The 17,825-nt window shown below is 40.8% G+C and overlaps 1 protein-coding gene across 30 annotated transcripts in view; it reads left to right on the top strand.

The window, feature by feature from the left end:
• The window catches only part of RGD1560775 (similar to RIKEN cDNA 4930579C12 gene), a 123,293-nt gene that overhangs the window by 65,346 nt on the left and 40,122 nt on the right, over window positions 1-17,825 (top strand). For 12 of the 30 annotated variants that reach the window (XR_015626904.1, XM_087563385.1, XM_087563382.1 and 9 more), the window contains 6 exons: window positions 6,560-6,630; window positions 7,459-7,483; window positions 8,986-9,099; window positions 11,494-11,564; window positions 12,124-12,148; window positions 13,765-13,878. Coding sequence is in view for 27 of the 30 variants with exons in the window: in XM_087563385.1 (XP_087419511.1) it covers window positions 6,560-6,630; window positions 7,459-7,483; window positions 8,986-9,099; window positions 11,494-11,564; window positions 12,124-12,148; window positions 13,765-13,878 (420 nt within the window). In the remaining 3 variants the exon portion in view is untranslated. 30 annotated transcript variants of the gene reach the window in all.

Genomic DNA, 17,825 nt, shown 5'->3' with positions numbered 1-17,825 from the left:
TTAATTCACTTTCATTCTATAGGAATAATCTAGCATGAAGGGTTATTTAGTGTTTTATACTAAGTATTTAAGTTGTTATATTGCACTTATATTAATGAAAATTGATCCACGAGATGCATCTTTCTACAGCATTACCTAAAGACTTGTTTCTTTTTGTGGAACACTATTGCAATCTTAAACTATCAATAAAGATTTCCATTTTAAATACAAAAAAAAAGTGAGGCACATTCTATGCTCCAGGAGGCTTTCCTCTCAGGACTTGTCCGTCTCTATATGTTAAGTGTGAAGATAAAGGAGATACATATTGAACCACATGACTCAACATAATTACTTCAAGTGTTCTCTGCATAGATCATCTGTGGAGTTAGTACTTTGCTGTACTGTGGAAGCTACTATGAGGATGTGGATGGCAGCTTCACCCAATTGGCTCTCACTACATGTCGAGCAAGTCCAGGACCCAGAGTTCATATCCTAATTCTGCACAAAATGTTCCCAGGATGGCTCAATCCTATTAATGATTATCCTTGAGAAGGGAAGGAAGGAGAAACATGAGTACAAGGTCATTGTTTTCTGTACAGTGAATTACATGCTAGACTAGAATACAGATCTTTTCTGTAAAAGGAAAAATTGTACAAAATAGAGAGAGGTTAGGACTTTGAAGAGGCAGGTATGACCAGTAGAGTGCACGTAGGGCTGGCGAGGGAGGCATGACCAGGTACAGTGCACTCTTACTGCGCCTGGAGTCAGTATCCATACCTAAGCTGGAACCAAGAAAGGCCATACACAAAATCAGTGGGGATGTCGTCTACAAAGTGAGCTGAATACACACTGCTATTACATTACCAATGCACCAGGCTGCTGTTCTTGTCAGTTCATGATAAGGACATATCCAGCCTGAGATAGTTACAGTGAAGTTTCTATTCAGCCCAACCACAATGTGACACCTTGGTTTTGAGGAGGTTTGGAACTGAGCACTTTTAGAAAATACCTCAATATGAACTTTTGATCAGAGAACCTCTCAGTGAGAAGCACGAGTCAGGTTGAAGTTCTTAGAGGAAGACTACATATTTCTACTAAGCTAGGGCCCTCCTACCGAATCTTCAATAAACAGTAAAAATGAATGTATTCTCTACATCCATGTGTAACCAACTGAAACCTCATGCTTCCTAGATTCATTCATATTCATGTGGCTTCTGTCATTTAATAGACACCACAGAGCAAGTCTATTGTGAGGACTACCATTCTCTCTCTCTCTCTCTCTCTCTCTCTCTCTTTCTCTCTCTCTCTCTCTTTCTCTCTCTCTCCCTCTCTCTCTCGCTCTCGCTCTCTCTCTCGCTCTGTGTGTGTGTGTGTGTTTCTGTGTTTCTGTGTGTGTTTATGTGTGTGTTAGCATATATCCACATATTTTAAAGTAGGGTATCAATATATAGCGTTGTAGTGAATACCTTGGAGACCTGCAAGTGGATAAATTTCAGTTTTTTTTTCTGAGGGTCTTAGAGAGATATGCATTCTGCTCTCCAGGTAAAATATCCAGAGTCCTCATGCTCTTCTCTGTACAATGTCCCAATCACATGACTTTATGACTCCCCTGCACTATCAGTGTTATGCATGCTGCTGTGCAGTCTAATTGGTGATCTTTCAAAAGCACCACCATAACTCTGAAGATGGTTCCTATAGAACGTTCATGAGATTTCTTTTTGTATGTTTGTTAGTCTGTTTGTTGTTTATTTTTCCACAAAGTTCATATACCTTGGCCCTTTGTTAATGGATTCCAAGCGATCAATGTCCTGAAACATAGTCATCACAGGAATGTCATGGTTCCCTTTGATCCTGAAGAACCTCAAACTTCCAGTTCCACAGAAATACCACACAGTGGAACAAAAGGCATTGAGGAAATAGAATATGGCCATTGAATTACATACACTTGTTGTAGGACGTAAGATTTAATACAAGGAAACAAAGATGACCAAATCAGAAACATTTTCTTCTGTAGCTACTATTAATTTACATACTGCATTCTGATAAATTCAGCCACCGAATTATACAATGGATATCTCATTCACTGTTTGTTGTCATTCAGTAGCAAGAGAGAGTGGAAAAGTGAGGTCATCCTTGTCCTCGGCACTATCATGTCAACCCCTGCAGGCAGGAACAGGTGAGCCACCCTCTCTATCACCTATTCCTTGACTCCTATAATGGGGACTGATTGAATGTCAACCATCTCAGGAGTGACCCTGTGGTTATCAAAAGTGTCAAGAACAAAGACAGAATTGGAATTACATCACAGCATTTCTGGTCTGACCTCTTGGGAGTGGGTCCATGGAGTAGTGTGTTACACACTGTGGTTGAAAGGTATAAGGGAGAAGGAAGGAACAGTAGAAACAAGGAAATAGCAGGAGCAGCAGGAGGTTTCTGAGGGAGTTTTGTCAAAGGCATCCTGGTGAGCCCTGTCAGGTTGTGTATTCTTTGCTTCTGTCATCTGAAGGCAGTCTTTTACACTTAACACTTTTCATTCTATGACACTACCAAGTGGCCAAGCCTGCCACTGTGGTAATAGCTCTCCATGGAAGCTGTGCCAAGGTACTTTTCCACCTTGTGTGGTGAAATACTTTGGCCAAAATATGGCAGAGGAGGAATGCCTGCTTTGCCACAATAGTTTGAGTATGGAGTGCATCTTTACTGAGATCCATAGTGGAGGAGGTTCAGGCAGAATTCCACTGCAACAAGAGGAGAGAAAAAGAGTACTTGTGTCCAGCTCACCTTCTCCTTGTACAGTCACAGATCTCAGCCCAAGGAACAATGCCACTAACAGTGACATAGTTTGCTACTTCAATTCACCACTTCAAGATGAAGTCCCACAGGTATATCCAGGAGATCTAGACCTTATCCAATTGACTACTGAGATTAAACATCACCATATCTACAAACTTTTGTGATTCCTTTCGGTTTTTCTCCTAGGGTATACCTGTATCTGAAGAAATATAATCCAATACTGTGCATTTCTGTGACCTGTAGATAAATGCCTTCACTGGAATCCTGATGATATAGCTTATAGATCCTGTTCCTATGATTGCTTGGAATTTTTTATTTTTTTGAGTACTGCCTTCTTACCATTTAGTGCCTAAATTATCATTTAGTGCTAATTTAAAGGACATCTACAGGTTAGACTGCCAAATTGCTAGCAGGGTTCTCTACAATGGCCTCCTTGCAATACTAGCAATGCCCTAACAAAGAAAAGCTTAATGTATGTGTTTAGCTTGTAGTAGCCTGTGCTCCCTAATTTGACTAGCATACTAAGTGATTGAGTCAAAGGAGGCTAGAGGCTGACCTTCATCTTGAACCATTTGACTTAATAGGTGAGAAAGGATACACATCTGGCCCATTCTTGGGGCTTTTAGAGCATCCTTGGTTTAGTCTCCAAAAATGCAGAGGCTGGGTTTAAGAGTTTTCCTTATAAGGTAACCATTTGCCTGTATTTTTTTTAAATTATCCTTAATAGTTAACAATAAAAATGACAATTTCTGAACTGAGCTTCCTTTAGTATCAAGACAAGACTTTCAAATGTAGAGACTGGGAAATGTCTCGATCCTTACATAGTGTACTGTCTTAGAACATAGCAGTTCTTTGTGTGACTTAATAGCTACAGGTTAACAATGCTAGTAAAAAGGAGGTTAAACATGTATCTTTATTTTTTTTTACTTTTGCATTTGTACTTTTTTATTACATATATTTCTTTACTTACATGTCAAACGTTATTCCACTTGCCTATTTCCTGTCCATAATCCCCCATCCCGTCCCATCCCCCTCCCCCATATGGGTAGTCCCCCTATCCATCCCCCTTATTGCCCTCTCCCATATTGCCCTGCTCTGGGGGTCCAACCTTGGCAGGACCAAGGGCTTCTCCTTCCTCTGGTGCCCCAACAAAGCTATTCTCTGCTACATATGCAGTCGGAGCCCTGGGTCAATCCATGTATAGCCTTTCGGTAGTGTTTTAGTACCTGGAAGCTCTGGTTGGTTGGCATTGTTGTTCTTATAGGGTTGTAAGCTCCTTCAACTCTTTCAGTCCTTCTTCTAATTCCCCCCAAGGGGGTCCTAGTCTCAGTTCGGTGGTTTGCTACTAGCATTGACCTCTGTATTGGACATGCTCTGGATGTGTCTCTCAGGAGAGATCTATATCCGGTCCCTTTCAGCATGCATTTTCTAGGTTCATCAATCTTATCTAGTTTTGGTGGCTGTATATATATATATGGACAACATGTGGGTCATGCTCTGAATGGCCGTTCCTTGAGTCACTGCTCTAAATTTTGCCTCCATATCCCCTCCTATGGATATTTTTTCCCCTTTTAGTCTCTGTTACTCAAACAAGTTAAGTAAGGAGAAATGTATGTTTCAGCCAGACTCTCAGTTTTTGAAATGCTGTAATCCTTTAATACAGATTTTTTTTTTCGGAGCTGAGGACCGAACCCAGGGCCTTGTGCTTGCTAGGCAAATGCTCTACCACTGAGCTAAATCTCCAACCTCAATACAGATTTTTAATGTTGTGGTGACCCTAATCATCAAATAAATCTGTAGTCAATCCTAGCCTACCCCTGTTAAAAAAAAAGTCCTTTAACCTCCGAAGGGTCAAGAAACTGTTCCAAGATCTTTGAAAGAGTGCTTAAGGCCATAATATTATTGCATAGTAAGATAGGAATTTTTCAGTTTCCAGTGTTTAGCTCTTGCACTAAGTTTTAGTCTTGTATTTGTTGATTTATCAAGATTATGTATTAGTAAAGACATTATAATAAAATACCTGATATACTTTATACATTAAACTTTTTTTAAACACTACTTTTAAAATAATCCAGTTTTCAGTTTTCTGTAGAAGTCCAAAACATTTTTTAAAAGAAATTTAAAATTTGTCAGTTGTGCACATTGCAATATCAAAATAAAGAATCTTTTTAAAGAGTGAAGACACTGAACATAACCATAATGTTTAAAGATAATGCCAATTTTTACCAATGGAAACACTTTAGTATCTTTAAAATCAATACCAAGTGGATTACTTTGATGTTATAATGTTTGACCATCAGCAAGGTATGTTATTTTATACAAATGCATGGAGATGGTGCTTTAAAACTTCATTAGAAGAATTGTTTTAAACTCTGCCTTTTATAAATCTGTGTTTTAAGACAGGAATTTTGAAAAATGTTAAAGTATCTTAGGAGACCCCTTTTTTGGTTAGCTCGTGCCCTGTTTTGTTGCCCAGAGTAGCTCCAGCCCTGAGTTATCAGTTTTAAATTAACTGTTTGTCCCATTATTTTCTAAGCCAATAATCTATAGCCAAGACATACAGAACACAGTAAAGGCATACATTTAGGACCAATAAGAAACAAATACGCAGTGGCTGTGCTGGGCTCCTGGCCAAGAGTGCAGTACTCCAAGGGCGGTGCCTGTTTGTCAGGTTTTGCTCTCAATTCAGCCGCTTTTTTTTCCTGGAAATCCTCAAACAAGTTAAAACTAAGTCAAGGGCTGAATGTCTGGCAGATGAACCTTGGCCACTTTCTCCAAATATAAAACACAGCGCAACAATCCAGTAACTGAATGAAGTACAGACACAGACTGACAGACGCAGACAGACTGTCACACTAAGCACAACCAGAACTGGGGATGAGATGGAAGAGATGTTAATTGTCCCAACAATGGGGTCAGAGATCCCACCAGCAGGACCCAGAGCCAGAATCAGGTGTCCCCCCAACAGAAACTAGAGAGGAAGGAGGACGTTTCCTGACCTCCTCCAGTCCCAGGAGCACTAGTGTGTGCAGTTTCTCCTTCTTGGGTCCCAGATAGCCACCAACCAGCCTACCTTCTAGAGGTTTTAGACTTCAAAAATGAAGTCCCCGAATGTGAATGATTACAAACCAGGGACCTGAGTAGTGTGAATGGATTCCTAGCCAATGCACCAAATATTATACTGTATGTTTAGATTCAATACAACTCAGGCACCAGGTCAATGCACATGATGAATGTTTATTGCAATTAAGCAGCTACTGGTCATTCAGGGACAGATTTGGGAGCTGAACCGTGACCTTGAGTCAAAACATAACAGAATATTTAAGCTTCCAAACCAGAAGCATCTGTGTCACATCACTGTTACATTTTTCCACCAATAAGGATTTAGAAATAAAAGCATTCCTTATGTGGTTGATCTATGTAAACTGATACAGAGTGTAGGTTTTACAGTCCCAACATTTCAAATCCACCTGTTATTTTGTACTTAGAAACAGCCATTATGTTTTGGAGAACAAAGGTTGAATATTGGGAGTTGTGGTTAAGAAATAGCATTATGTTCTGAAACAAATGGACAGTACTTGAGGCAAGTTTCTTTTGCTAGTTTCCAACAATTCTCTCCAAATCCTTTCTTTGCCTTCCCAGAAGACAGTCCCGCTTTATCCCAGCCATCTCGTTCCCTACATTTAGTTACATATACTGAGTCCACGCACTTTGACCTACATCAACTAAAGTCCAGTGCAAATAATAAGCAGTACCATGAGCTGACAGTTCATTTCTGTTCCCCTAGTGTTACCTATCCGTGCAGACAGTGCAAGTTCAGACGAGGACCAGGAAAAATCACCACTAAGGCTAGTTAAGGTAAGACGGGTTTTCCTTTCTCTGAGGTAGAAAGGTTATCTCAGTGGTTCCCTTATGTTCAGTGTGTATCATTGAGTCCTGACACTAGTCACATACATCGTGGGTATTTGAGCATTTACTTAAGAAGAGGATGGAGGGCTTCGGAGATGGCTCAATGGTTAAGAGTACTGACTGCTCTTCCAGAGGTCTTGAGTTCAATTCCCAGCAACCACATTGTGGCTCACAGCCATCTGTAATGGCTGAAGACAGCGACACTGTACTCACATAAATAAAATAAATATTTTAAAAAAAAAGAAGAGGATGGAATGGAACTTTACCAACTTAGTCTAAATTCAATACATCACAATGAGGCATCGCTTCATGTTCTGGTTTATGAAACTTGTCCCTTTCAAGTGGCTCCTTCAGTTTACACTTGTCCTCATGTTTTAAAGAACTTACCAACTGAACACTCAACATCCACATGCTAGACACAGTAAGCTTCTAATGCATCAAACTTTGGGTAATATATTCAAAGTAGTTCTAAACCATGGGCCCTAAAAATAGAATATGTATTAGTGAAAAATATAAGTTTTCATAGGTGCTATGGGGTGTAGGTTTCAGGCCTCTATGACTCAGAAAAAGTATGGAAGGTACTAGTTTTTGTCACAAGTACAGAGTCCCAGATACTTTGTGGCAACCTCAAATAATGTATCCAATTAATGTAATCACCACTTGACTATTTTTTATCCTTACTGCATTTACAACACATAAATGGGTCAATCAAGACCATTTGAATATGTTACCCTGCTTAATTATGGAGTATAAAGTATTTCTCCCTCTCAATTGTAGGTATCATCTAAGAAAAGCAAACATGGTATGTATTGTGGAATTACTACGACAGACTTTAGATAAGAATTGTTATAAACACTGGTTGACTTTTATCTGATGCAACACTGTGATCTAAGATGGTAATTGGTAATTAGAATTATGGTTCTAGTTGTGTGTGTGTGTGTGTGTGTGTGTGTGTGTGTGTACATATATTTATGACTAACCAGTTGAAACCTAACTCTACATAGATTCATTCATATGTAGCTGACTCTTCTATTACTTAACAGACAAAGAAATATACACTTCCATATTCATATCTTTTTAAGTGAGAATTGTCATAGGGTATCAAGTGTATAGCATCATAGTGGACACATCTCAGAAGTGAGAGAGAGCATAAATTACACTATAAATTACACTATATATAAAATAAAATATACTGATTCATTCCTTCTTAGAAGGGAGAACAAAATACTCATGGGAGGAAATAGAGACAAACAGTGGAGCAGGGACTGAAGAAAAGGTCATCCAGAGACTGCCCCACCTGGGGATCCATCCCATGTGCAGCCACCAAACCCAGTCACTATTGCTGATGCCAAAAAGTGCTTGCTGACAGGAGCCAGTTATGGGTGTTTTTCTGAGAGGCTCTGCCAGAGCCCTACTGATACAGATGAGGATGGTTGCAGCTAACCATTGGACTAAACAAGGGGACCCTACAGAGGATTTAGAGAAAAGGCTGAAGGAGCTGAAGGGGTTTGCAACACCATAAGAAGAACAATAATATCAACCAACCAAACCCCACCAGAGTTCCCAGGGACTAAACCACCAACCAATGAGTACACATGGAGAGACCCATGACTATAGACAGATATACAGCAGAGGATGGCATTGTCCCACATCAATAGGAGGAGAAACCCTTGGTCCTATGAAGGCTCGATACCCCAGTGTAGGGGAATGCCATGGAATTGAGGCTGGAGTGGGTGGGTGGGAGTGGCAACATCCTCAGAGAAGCAGAGGGAAGGGGAGGGGTATAGGAGAGGGAGAAAGGGAGCTAAAATTTAAATGTAAATACCTGAAACATCAAAAGAAATAAAATTTTAAAAAATGAAAAAACTAAAATATACTATATAAATTACACCATATATTGCATTATATATATTCATGTATACTTGTGCACTCATGTTTTGCCAGTAAGTCTCATACGGGGTCAAGTATTAACCAGCCTAGTGAACATCACATAGGAGTGAGAGAATGTAAAGTTCACTTTGCTTATGTTGCTTTAAGAGAGATTTTGGTGCTGTTAACCAGGTATACCACCGATCTAACAGAGTCCTGGCACTCTTCTCTGTACATTGTCACATTGACATTAAGTGTAATGCATGCTAGTGTGTATATGTCACGTTGTGATCTTCTAAGCTTCCAGTGTAACTTGGATGATGGTGCCTGGAGAACGATCATGAAGTGGAACGTACAAACACAGAACCGTTACTGATTTCCTGTTTTTCTGCCATGAAGCTGACATAATTGTCTCTGTTGCGAATGCATCCCCAGGGTCCAACATTTTAAGAACTATGCAGCGGAAGGGGACCATTTTCCTTATTGATCCTGAAGTGTGTCAATTTATAGATGAAATTCGCAAAGACAAAATGAAAAATGAAATGGAAGGTACGGTGGAAATGCAAGAATGAATCATGTTTCATAGTTGTAGAGGATATTGTTAGGATACATGTAAAACTAGGAATATATTATTAGTACTTTTCTATGTAGATACTGTTCATTTGCATACTTTGTTAGGTCAAATTCAACCACAGAATTTTAAAATGAATAAGATTCACTGTTCTCATTGAGTAACAAGAAAGAGGAAAAGTGGACTCATTACACCTGTAATGGGGACTGATTGAATGTCAACCATCTCAGGAGTGACCCTGTGGTTATCAAAAGTGTCAAGAACAAAGACAGAATTGGAATTACATCACAGCATTTCTGGTCTGACCTCTTGGGAGTGGGTCCATGGAGTAGTGTGTTACACACTGTGGTTGCAATGTGTAAGGGAGAAGGAAGGAACAGTAGAAACAAGGAAATGGCAGGAGCAGCAGGAGGTTTCTGAGGGAGTTTCTTCAAAGGCCTCATGGCGAGCCCTGTCAGGTTGTGTATTCTTTGCTTCTGTCATCTGAAGGCAGTCTTTTACACTTAACACTTTTCATTCTATGACACTACCAAGTGGCCAAGCCTGCCACTGTGGTAATAGCTCTCCATGGAAGCTGTGCCAAGGTACTTTTCCACCTTGTGTGGTGAAATACTTTGGCCAAAATATGGCAGAGGAGGAATGCCTGCTTTGCCACAATAGTTTGAGTATGGAGTGCATCTTTACTGAGATCCATAGTGGAGGAGGTTCAGGCAGAATTCCACTGCAACAAGAGGAGAGAAAAAGAGTACTTGTGTCCAGCTCACCTTCTCCTTGTACAGTCACGGATCTCAGCCCAAGGAACAATGCCACTAACAGTGACATAGTTTGCTACTTCAATTTATCACTTCAAGATGAAGTCCCACATGTATATTCCGGAGATCTAGACCTTATCCAGTTGACTACTGAGTCAATTAATGGTCACAGTGCCCACAAACTATTATGGTCATTTTCGGGTTTTCTTCTATGGTAGAGCCAATCTCTCTGCTAGTGGCTAGCCTTCTCCTGTGCACACAAATGACCACTTCTACTGTGGTCCTGATGGTGCACAATAATCAAATTCTGTTCCCGTACTTCCTTGGGACTTTTATAGTAGTATATTCTTGGTCATCTTGTGACCATTTAGTCATGCTCTCAAGGACATCCACAGGTTAGACTGCCAAACAACTAGCAGGATTCTCTAGTGTGACCTCACTGTAACACTAGCATTGTCGTGATAAGTACAGGCCTTGTGGATCTTTAGCTTCCTTTCCAACTTTACATTGAACTGACATGGCTGGGTGATTGACTCCAGGGAGGTTAGAGGCTAACATCCATCTTGGATCCTGTGACTTAATGGGTGAGAAAATGTCTGTATTCTGGCCCATTCTTGGTGTTTTCTGAGGTATTCTAGGTTTATCCTCCAAGAGGTGCAGGCTGGATTCTAGAGTTCACTTAAATGACTGCCTCTGATCCTCAAGATAAAGGGCATTGACTCCTGGGGGTCAGCTCTCCAAGCACCTGTCTGACCACAGGATATGCTTGTCCTGTGTGATGTCACTACTTGAGTGTTCCTTGTCATGGTCTGACATCTCATCTCTTATGTGTACATGTGGTAATAATCTAAGGAGTCTTTGTTTTTTCCTCAAAATGGGTTCACTATACCTTCTTCAGTAGGCTCATAGCCTAAACTCCTCAGAAGGATATCTGCTTTTCCTGTATTCTCTCATTATGGAAATGGATTTGGTACCAATTTTAGGTGATGCTTGTAGGCTAATACACATTGTCTATCAACTGGATTGTGAACCATGTGTACCCAAGACACAGGATTCTGCTTCTAGCCCCTCCCTTTCAGTCTTCCCTCTTATTACCTCTTGCCCTATCTTTCTCTCGCCACTTCCTCCTCTTTAGCTGCCATGTTGTCCTGTGATCCCTTCCACCTGTTACCTTATTGTTGATACTGTGTACTAGAACACATTGTCCATGCAACATGGCCTAACCCCAGCCATATCCCCATCCTCTACCCTGGGTATATTAGGTCTTTCTGTATTCACTAAATCTCTTCCTTGTAAAGCTCATGAGACAGGCAAGATCACTAGGAGAGAACTGAACAGAACCCTTCTCAGATACAAGATGACTGGAAAGGCAGTTGGATGTTAGTATGTCATCTGAATCAGACTTTTACCACATGAACAGGTACATCCTCACTTGTCTTCAGGTCTTCCCTCTGTCTTAGTTTGTCTTATGGGAAGACAGTCCAGCAGCATCAGAACCATCTTGTTCATTAGGTTTAGCAATATGAACTAAATTCATACACTTTTAACCAAATCAAGTAAAGACCAGAGTAAAGTCGAGAGGCAGTACTGTGAGCTGACAGTCACTTTTTGTCCCCCTAGTGGTACCTTTACGTATAGACACTACAACTTTGCCACACAATGAGGAAAAAGCACCGGTGAAGCCAGTAGAGGTAAGAAGGCCTTTCTTTCCTCTCAGCTAGAAAACTACTTCCATGGTCTCCTTATGGTTCAGTGGGTATCACAATGGAATCATGACACTGATCAGTTATATCATGGTTTACTCCTCATGTTTTAAAGATATCACCCACTGAGCATTCAATATGTACATACTGGGCCCATGGAACTTCCTTTTAACACATCAAACTTTGAGGCATACACTCAAATTGTCTCTACCATAGACCACAGAAATGGAAAACCTCTTAGTGAAAATGACACATTTTCACAGATGGCATGCAATGTAGGTTAGGGAATCCTCCATAGAGGCCAGACAGGTTTGCCTGGTCTACCTTTACAGTATAAAAACGTGTGAAAGGTCTTTTTCACGAAGCGTGCATCTCCAGATCTTCTGTTATGTCCCTAAATAGTGGATTCATTAACATAGTCTCCACTTGACTGCTCTTTTCTATCTTGATTGCAACTATAACATGTTATTGGAAAGACCAAAGACTCTTGCAGGCATTGCTCAACATGATCCGAGCTTTAAAATATTTTCTTTCCATTCAATTACAGGTGTCATCTAAAAAACGCAGATGTGGTATGTATTATGGAATTATTCCCCGAAACACACTTTACATGGTAATTGTGTAATATTTTGTCTTCTGTGTGATGGACAACTTTGCTCTAAGCTCCTTACTGACGATGTGTTTGGTTTTCTATTGTTTGGCATTTTAAAGGAAGTGACACTCCAAGTCTCCTCCTCCTCCTCCTCTTCTCCTCTCCCTCCTCTTCTTCCTCCTCCTCTTCTCCTCTCCCTCCTCTTCTTCCTCCTCCTCTTCTCCTCTCCCTCCTCTTCTTCCACCTCCTCTTCCTCCTCCTTCCTCTCCTTCTGTTCCTTCTCCTCTTTCTTCTTCCTTCTTTCTTTCTTTCTCCTTTCTTCTTCTTTTTTCTTTCTTCATCATCATCATTATCAATAGAAATATATAAATGAATGAATGAAAAAACTGGGTCTGAAAGGTCTGTTGATGGAAGGAGCATTTGTAGAAATAATTTTGCCCTTGGTACGTTGATCAAATTCCAGGATAGACATATGCCCATGAATATATGATTAACATTAATTAAACTTTGTGCATTATTAAGATAAAATGAAAAGGATCTGAAGTTGGTAAGGAATGGAAAGATAGGAATAGAGCCAGAAGGAGTTGGGGTAATAGGTGGGAATGAATGGGATCAAAATACATTTTTTGGAGTTCTCAAAGAATTAAGAAAATGTTTTATTTAAAAAGTGATGAGGGAACAATAAGCAGACCAATGCACACTCATTCCTTGCATAGCCACGTAGACGTCTCATGTAAGTTCATATTGAGAGATTATACAAGTTTGACCAATTTTCCTTTTTGTCTGAACTTTATGTGACAACTTGATTTAGAATGACTTGGAGTCTGAGTAATCACAGAAGACACAAGAGCATAAGTTGCCTCTCAGTGTGGGTACTTGACAATCAGAATCACTGATTGAGAGGGAGGTGATAGAGTGAAGACACTGGAGAAAGGCTCTAGCCAGGGCTTCATGGATATAACTAATACAGTACCCCAAGGATAAAAACTATACTGGAAATGTATTCTTCTTACCTTCCAAACTCATTTAAAGTGATATAATATATCCTGCATAAGCTGTAAAATATTCTGTATAGGCAAAAAATGAAAAGCAGACAACCACTGGGCACTGCTCTATATCAGAGCCAATCCCTGCTCAGCATTGGGTCCTTCCTATCTAGTGGGACTGTCCTCACATTTCACAAACACCACAGAGCACCCATGCAGTCATGTGCTTTCCATTATGACTTAACATTACCTGTTTATCTTTTATACCACTAAGGTTCCTATAGGTCATTATGAAATTTCAAGTTTACTGGTCAATGATGAGATCACAGAGGGCTTGCAGGACTGTCTGTGTGTCATAATGCTCTCAATGGGATTTGAATGCTGCCTATCTGGCACCATCATGTAGTACATAGTAAACTTTATCTACATCATCACATCACGTATAATTTATTGTATACTAAACTCAGTGATCTTCCTGCAGCACCATTCTAATTACAGTGACTTACCTATAAAGAAATACAGTCAAATGTACAAACACTCAAGTATCATCAGTTTCCTCTGTGTATTTGCCATGAAGCTGACATAACTCTCCCTGTGAATGCATTCCTAGTTTCTGCTATCTTGAAGAAAATTTCTCGAAAGAGAGCTGTCGTCCCCACAGACATCGAAAGGCCTCAAGTCCTTCCTGGCACTTCAAGAGAAACGTCTCACATTCTAACAGAAGGTACTGTGGAAATTCATTAATTCCATTCAATTATGTAAATCTATGTAGAAGATTTGCTGTAGTTTTTAGTATGTGGATAATGTCAATTTATCTATCTTATCAGTTAGAAATATAACCACAGAACTTAAAGATGCAGGTAACCATCATCTTTGCTTTTCATTAACTAATGGCAAACCAGAGGAAAGCTTAGATTTTTGGGACTACTCATGGCTTCACCTGTAGTTGGCATGAATGACTGAGCCACGTGTCGGCCACTTTGTCCCAGACATGCAGAATACATGGCCCATTAGGAGTGGCATTATTAAGATCTGTGGCCTTAGAAAATGGAAAGAACCGAGATGCCCTTCAACAGAGGAATGGATACAGAAAATGTGGTACATCTACACAATGGAATATTACTCAGCTATCAAAAACAACGAGTCTATGAAATTCGTAGGCAAATGGTTGGAACTGGAAAATATCATCCTGAGTGAGCTAACCCAATCACAGAAAGACATACATGGTATGCACTCATTGATAAGTGGCTATTAGTCCAAATGCTTGAATTACCCTAGATCCCTAGAACAAAGGAAACTCAAGACGGATGATCAAAATGTGAATGCTTCACTCCTTCTTTAAATGAGGAAAAAGAATACCCTTGGCAGGGAAGGGAGAGGCAAAGATTAAAACAGAGACTGAAGGAACACCCATTCAGAGCCTGCCCCACAGGTGGCCCATACATATACAGCCACCCAATTGGACAAGATGGATGAAGCAAAGAAGTGCAGACCGACAGGAGCCGGATGTAGATCGCTCCTGAGAGACACAGCCAGAATACAGCAAATACAGAGGCGAATGCCAGCAGCAAACCACTGAACTGAGAATAGGTCCCCCGTTGAAGGAATCAGAGAAAGAACTGGAAGAGCTTGAAGGGGCTCGAGACCCCAAAAGTACAACAATGTCAAGCAACCAGAGCTTCCAGGGACTAAGCCACTACCTAAAGACTATATATGGACTGACCCTGGACTCTGACCCCATAGGTAGCAATGAATATCCTAGTAAGAGCACCAGTGGAAGGGGAAGCCCTGGGTCCTGCTAAGACTGAACCCCCAGTGAACTAGACTATGGGGGGAGGGCAGCAATGGGAGGGTTGGGAGGGGAACACCCATAAGGAAGGGGAGGGGGGAGGGGGATTTTGCCCGGAAACCGGGAAAGGGAATAACACTTGAAATGTATATAAGAAATACTCAAGTTAGTAAAAAAAAAAAATCCATGTCTCAGAAAAAAAAAAAAAAAAAGATCTGTGGCCTTGTTGGAGTAGGTGTACCCTTGTGAGGAAGTGAATCAATGTAGAGGTGCGCCCTGAGGTCTCAGATGTTCAAGCTAGTCCTAGTGTATCACTCACTTCCTACTTGCTGCCTGCCAATCCTGACACAGAACTCTCAGGTCCTTGTCCAGCACCATGTCTGCCTGCATGCTGCCATTTTTCCTGCCATAATGATAGGGGACAAAGGATCTGATACTGTGTAAGCCAGCCCCAGCTAAATGTTTTGCTTTATAAACGTTGCCATAGTTGTGGTATCTCTTCACAGCACTAGATTACCTAATTAAGACACATCTGTAGGAAGGAAAGGTTGACTTTACCATGGAAAGTGAGTTTGGAACCCATAATCGGGAAGCAGTAGACAAAGGCAGAGACTTAAGGGAGAGCAATATGGCAGCCAAAACCTAGAAGCAAAGAAAAAAGAGTGAATGCCCTCCATTGACTTTTTTTCCTCTCGTGTGGCCCAGGATCCCATCCAAGAGAATGATTGTACCTGCAGGAAGCAGGTCTTCCCAACAGGACTTAATCTAAGGAAAATAAACCCCAGGGGCAGCCTGGAGGACCCAGATCTCCTTAGTGTGACAGCCGAGATTAAGCATCATGTAAAGTTGAGTTGTATCCCAAAATAAACTCTTCCCTCCACAAGTGTTTTATGATCATAGTGTTTGGACAAAGCAATAGACAACTTAAATTAAGACACCATGTAAACCATTGAGGAACATGGGATTATGGCATTTGCAGAAAAATAGATGTAAGTGAATATAATTGTCAAGTTAAATGTCTTATGGAACATTGATAAAGACACAGACAGGGTGTGGTTTGTTTTTTTGGTTTTTTTTTTTTTTCATCTGAAGGTCTAGGTTTTTTAATGTAAAAAAAAATCACACGTGTATACAATGTGAACAAAGTAAAGGCTTTCTTAGTCAATAAGGAGGACAAATGAGAGACAGGATGGGAGAAGGAAGCAGATGTTGTACGTACAGCGTACACACACTGTATTTACGTCTCCTTACGAAGCAGCACACACACACTGTAGTCACGTGTCCTTACAAAGCAGCAAAAACACACACACACACAAACACACAAACACACACACACTGTAGTCACATGTCCTTACAAAGCAACACACACACACACACACACACACACACACACACACTGTAGTCACATGTCCTTATAAAGCAACACAATGTGTGAAGGGGTGAATACTATGCCTATTGAAAAGAATATGTTTTTCACCTGGGTGCTGTTGGTGTACGCCTTCAATCCCAGCTCTCAGGAGTCAGGGGTAGATCTCTGACTTCAAGGTGAGCTGGGTCTATAGAGTGAGTTGCAACCACAGAGTGCCAAGGCGACACAGAGAAATCCTGTCTCAAAACACCCTCCACCCCAAAGATAAGGATATATTTTGTTATTCTAAATCCTGTCCATTGTTACCTCTGAACTTGAGACATGACGTTCATTTTGCTCTTTTACTTGTGGTAATTCTATACATGTTGGTACTGATACTTGATATCATTGTTGTCAGCTATACTCAAATTTATTGTCTCTAAGTTTGTTCTGCTAACTCAATATTGAACTTAAAATCTTGATATGTATGATCTGTTCTTATTCATTGACTTTGGATGATAATGTGAACTGAGGAAATGATGCCACGCTTCTTTCCTCTACTTTTTTAGATGTGGCTTACAGTTTGTTATTATTTTTTTTAATTTATTTAATACTTAATAATAATTCTTTGGTTTCCGGGCAATCATCCCCCTCCCCCTCCCCTTCCTTATGGGTGTCCCCCTCCCAACCCTCCCCCCATTGCCGCCCTCCCCCCAACAGTCTAGTTCACTGGGGGTTCAGTCTTAGCAGGACCCAGGGCTTCCCCTTCCACTGGTGCTCTTACTAGGATATTCATTGCTACCTATGAGGTCAGAGTCCAGGGTCAGTCCATGCATAGTCTTTAGGTAGTGGCTTAGTCCCTGGAAGCTCTGGTTGCTTGGCATTGTTGTACATATGGGGTCTCGAGCCCCTTCAAGCTCTTCCAGTTCTTTCTCTGATTCCTTCAACGGGGGCCCTATTCTCAGTTCAGTGGTTTACTGCTGGCATTCGCCTCTGTATTTGCTGTATTCTGGCTGTGTCTCTCAGGAGAGATCTACATCCAGCTCCTGTCGGTCTGCACTTCTTTGCTTCATCCATCTTGTCTAATTGGGTGGCTGTATATGTATGGGCCACATGTGGGGCAGGCTCTGAATGGGAGTTCCTTCAGTCTCTGTTTTAATCTTTGCCTCTCTCTTCACTGCCAAGGGTATTCTTGTTCCCCTTTTAGAGAAGGAGTGAAGCATTCACATTTTGATCATCCGTCTTGAGTTTCATTTGTTCTAGGGATCTAGGGTAATTCAAGCATTTGGGCTAATAGCCACTTATCAATGAGTGCATACCATGTATGTCTTTCTGTGTTTGGGTTAGCTCACTCAGGATGATATTTCCAGTTCCAACCATTTGCCTACGAATTTCATAAAGCCGTTGTTTTTGATAGCTGAGTAATATCCCATTGTGTAGATGTACCACATTTTCTGTATCCATTCCTCTGTTGAAGGGCATCTGGGTTCTTTCCAGCTTCTGGCTATTATAAATAAGGCTGCGATGAACATAG

The sequence above is a fragment of the Rattus norvegicus genome, chromosome 8 (genome assembly GCF_021556685.1).
Source record: "Rattus norvegicus strain SHRSP/BbbUtx chromosome 8, alternate assembly SHRSP_T2T, whole genome shotgun sequence".
NCBI classification, from domain to species: Eukaryota; Metazoa; Chordata; class Mammalia; order Rodentia; family Muridae; genus Rattus; species Rattus norvegicus.
This window is presented reverse-complemented; position numbering and strand designations above follow the sequence as displayed.